We start from the raw sequence: 4,771 nt of genomic DNA on the forward strand, positions 1-4,771 counted from the left end.
AAAAAAAAAAAAAAAAAAAACTTTGGTCTGAGGTACCTTTTTGGTAAAACTTAAAGCACGCACACATTTATAGGTTTGATCAACGAATCATCAGTGTGGGCAGATTTTGTCGTTGTAATTTTTTTCTAAACTATTAAATTTGTAACATTATATTTTCCGCACTATCAAATTATATCAGTCGTATCGTATCATATTGTATCCTAAATGCCTGTGTTGTAAAGTACATGACAACTTACGTTTTTACATTCATTTATCTGTTTTTTTATCGCTATTTTTTAAATCAGTATATCATTTATTTTATAAGACAGGCATTTAGCTTATAAGATACCCTACCTATCTGCTAAAACAAAAATACAAAGCTCAAGAACGGCTGGATCAATTCAGCATTTTTTACGTTTTTGTTAAGGCACAAGAAAGATTCTTAAGGAGACAACAACTCAAAGTATCACGGGTGAAGCCGGGGCAGATCGCTAGTACAAATTAAAGCTATCGATGATGACGAGATTAGAATTTAGATAGTTTTACTTATTTATCACGCCAAATGCTTAGGGTACATGCGAATGTGCATTTAATCATATTTAATTTAAGGTTGTACAAAGGGAAAGCGTTTGTTTACGTTGAAAACTGCAAAACGATTATGAAAAATAATATTTTCCCTACAGAGATCCATGCCGTAGTTATTCTAAGAGATTTGCATGAACGCCACACTGGAAGATAAAACAATGAAATCCACTGACTTAATTTAAAAAGTGAGCTCTTTATATTGGAGGATTATTAACTTTAATTAGTTTAAGAAACTGCTGAGAGAGAAAGCAATTGTATTTTAAGCGAATTATCTCTTGGCTGTCTCCTTGTTCGCTTTATCTATTATGTGTGTTCTAATCAACTTATTGGAATCATTTAGTAGACATGAATAATATGATTGTAGTGATTTCCCATACAATGCCCTATATTTTTAATGTCAGGCAAAACGACGGACAGGAAGTATGTAGTCACAATTATTTTTCATTGACAGTAAATGGTTTTTATAGAAGTAAGATTTTTGTTTAATCAAAAATGATCTGGCAAAGAGCTAAAATAAAGATAACGGCATGTACGACTTACTTAATAATACCTAATTATAGATAAGTACCTAACATACATTCCACATCTAATTTTACAAGATGTTACGCTAATATAATGGATTTGAAGACCTACCTACAGTTTCAAACATCCAAAGGCCGTAGATTTAATATTAATTATTAAAATAAGCCCAAATGACAAGCGTCGTTAGGGTTTGCTTAAAGTTTTAACTCTCCCCCCGGGTCCGCATCACATGTCATACAGAGGGATTTTGTTCTGAATAAATTGTTGTCCACGTTAACCGTTCTCATGCGATTATGTCGTTATATGGTTGACAGGTCATTTTATTTTTATAAAATCGTAACATATTATCATTATAGTAACACGTAATTAAAAGTTATCCGAAAAATTAATAGCTACAATACAGGCAGGTATATTTTGCTATCAGTGTGTAGGTGAGAATTCTAGCGTTAATAATAACATGCATTTCACCCAGAGTATATTCAATAGAAGATGTTTCTCGCACGTCTCGCTTAAAAGGCATAAAACAAATTTCCTCCAGAAGATAAGTTTGTTTTGAAAAATTTATTTGAATTTCACGAGAAGACATCGTTAGATACACTTCGCTTGTGATCCTTCAGCGTACAAACAAGAAATGAAGCAGTCCATTAGTGTGGAGATCCTCGCTTGAAATATCCTGCATTTTTAACAAATATATCACCGTCTCCAGCTAGTACCTACCTAATACTAAAGGCCTTTTCAGTTTCATGATAAATATGATATTTACATCCAGATTTTAAGTAACGTTGAATGTGAGTAAGTAGGTACACAAAATAATTTTATGACAATAATATATAAATCTGATGCCACTAAAAATTTATGTTCAATTTCTAATCATTCGTGAACAATCCCTACCTTTTTAATAATATCATAAATTCAAAAGTGTTATTGATTTTTGTTGTCTGGAGATAGTTAGAAGCCTAAAGAGTGCCTTAGGTGAGTGGTGCCCTTTTCTTTGACCACCCAGGAGAAGCAACAGGCAAAAAGCAAATTTACTTTATTTGCATTTAAATCAGGATTTGAATTAGGATAGGTACTTGAGTTTTTGTTTGTTAGTTTCTTACGATTTAATATTAAAAATCGTAAGAAACGGACGGACGAAGCTAAGAAACATCCAATAAACACATTAAAATTACTTAATACTGTCTTGTTATGTAATTAACAAATACGTAGTTTCAAAAAACTAAACAACACGCTTACCTTATTAAATTAAAGTTCCTGTCGTCACCGATCCTCGATAATTAGTGTGCAAAGTCTGAATAAAATCTTTCCGTTTAAAGCCTGCCAACATCGAGTCTAAAGAAGTCGATTACATCCTACTAATATTATAATCCTATCCTACTTCCTATCCTACTAGTCCTACTATCCTACTAATTTTATAAATTCGAAATTTTGTAAGGATGTGTGTGTGTTTGTTGCTCTTTCACGCAAAAATATTGAACCAAATTTGGTACGTAGATAGCTGGACAACTGGAATAACATATGGGCAATTTTTTATCCCGAAATTATAAATAAAAATAGTATACAATAAATACAACTTCTTTTGTTACTAGTCATAATTTATCTCGTAATATTACTACTCTTTAATATAACCGTCTAAATATTTTGAAGGAAACATATTTATTTTTGCATATACAGTATGTATCTACGGTCCCCTAATTTTTGATTTCGTGGTCGATCTCCTTTCATATCTTATTAGCCTGTCAAACCCTCGCCGTCTGACAGCTAAATGGTGTCTGTGGAAATAAAGTAGTCTATGACTTGACCATAGTACACAAATGCAAAAATGACAACGTCACTCGTCAGTAAAGAAAAGACATCGAACTAACTTCACACCGACGCGTCATCTGCGTCGGATTTATTAGTTTTATATATATTTTGTGATTATAAAAATTGTGATAAGTGTAATTTTATACACAATCGGGTGATAATATTAGTGTTAAGATTTGTTATGTTATTGTTACACGACGCAATACTTTACGAGGTAAGAAGGAAGAAAGCTTTCTGACGAAAAATTGTTTGGGATCTCGGGATCGATAACCCGGGCCGTCTAGCCATGAGGCGCAACGCTAAGGTTATGTCGCTAGCCAGTATCCGAGTTCAAGTAACGGTTCTTCGGGCCGGTCTGAATCGGCTCGCGTTGCAACCACAGAATCCGGTCGTACCTGTGATCAATTAGATCGAAATAGTGTTTAGAACCTCATTAGCCGCCCTCATTCCGTTGCGCTTCTTGCCAATAGTCACTGTAAATAAAGAATTGATACTTAATACATAGCTTCGCTTTTAAATACGAAAGTGCACATACCCTATACCTTTAGACCGCTCGACACCTATGAACTTTCCTTTTGAGATGTGCGCCTGTTTTCCAGCTTACCCTGCCTGCAGTGCGTGCCAAGAGCCCCAGAGTCCCAGCCATTAGATTGAGTGGAGTGTCCCCTGCCCACACGTAGCCCTGTACGCAGCCAAAATTCCACGAGATACAACGGATACCTCCTCCAGCATGGAACTGGAGAAAGCCCCTTCTCTCCATGAGGAAGACTCCAAAGTTACCCTCACTATCAGACTGATTATGCAGGGGAAGGTAAGAAAACAAAGATTAACAATAAAATTGTTTTAAATTGGCATTTTCATATCGATGTGTGATGTGTTTTTGTTATATTTCTAAATTCTGTTATTTACCTTCTTCTAAAAACCTATATTCTATTAGAATAAACCCCTACAAATTTTGCATGTTGAAACTATTTCATCATTAGCAATATTTGATATAATATGCTTGAGTAGACAAATTTAAAACATTCATTATGAAATCCTTTATATCAACAGACTTTGAAATTACTCATTTTAATTTTTATTATAAGTTATTTATTTTTGATCAAGTACATTATTCAGATTCACAAACAGAGTTTGTGTTGTTCACATCTCCAAATTTGAAGAAAATCGTATTCAAGTATTGAATTTATTTATCAAGTCATTGTCATACTTTCGTAATATTCTTATTATTGTTACGGCTATATTGCCTAAGCTAAGTTATAGTAACAATATTACAGAACATATATATAATTTTTTTAACTGAACGCTAGCTTTTGCTTCGCCTCGCTATAATAAATTGGTCTATGCTGAATCTGTATAGTGTAGCTGTTTATTAAGGAAAGAATTTTCAATCTCAGTTCAATACTTCCTTCAGGCTTCTTTCTAAAATAGTTTTCATTGTTTTACAGAAATTAAAATACTTATTTATAAATTTCATAGTTCATAATAAAAATATGAAACCGTTTAAAATTCATCGTCCTAAAATGTATTAGTCATTTATCATATACAAAATTTATTACCATCGCCAATAAAATTCATGTCCATGCAAATAAATTTCTCGTTTGTCATAAGATATATTGATGCTAGTACTTCCCTAAAGGATAAGATTAGATATTTACTTTTAATTGGCCGTAATCCAATACAAAGTATTCTTGGCACTCAGCCAGTCATTAGCACTTGTTCTGTTCATCAAATATGTCGATTTGTATCTTTTTGTTATTTACACATATTTCATCCATACGACGGTTCACCAGAAGATGCTGCAGAAATTATTAACTGCTTAAACATTCCAGAGGATACACAGGAAGTGCCTCTTAAATTTACAAAAACAGAAGTTGCC

General features: G+C 33.1%; 1 protein-coding gene across 10 annotated transcripts in view; it reads left to right on the forward strand.

The window, feature by feature from the left end:
* The window catches only part of LOC119838262 (poly(rC)-binding protein 3), a 136,258-nt gene that overhangs the window by 113,124 nt on the left and 18,363 nt on the right, over positions 1-4,771 (forward strand). For 8 of the 10 annotated variants that reach the window (XM_038364113.1, XM_038364111.1, XM_038364112.1 and 5 more), the window contains one exon: positions 3,492-3,703. In XM_038364113.1, coding sequence (XP_038220041.1) covers positions 3,623-3,703 — 81 coding nt within the window. In that variant the 5' untranslated portion in view covers positions 3,492-3,622. Of the gene's footprint in view, positions 1-2,945; positions 3,107-3,235; positions 3,368-3,491; positions 3,704-4,771 lie in introns of those variants that run through there. The other 2 variants (XM_038364114.1, XM_038364115.1) reach the window with 2 other exon arrangements.

The sequence above is a fragment of the Zerene cesonia genome, unplaced genomic scaffold (genome assembly GCF_012273895.1).
Source record: "Zerene cesonia ecotype Mississippi unplaced genomic scaffold, Zerene_cesonia_1.1 Zces_u002, whole genome shotgun sequence".
NCBI lineage: Eukaryota > Metazoa > Arthropoda > Insecta > Lepidoptera > Pieridae > Zerene > Zerene cesonia.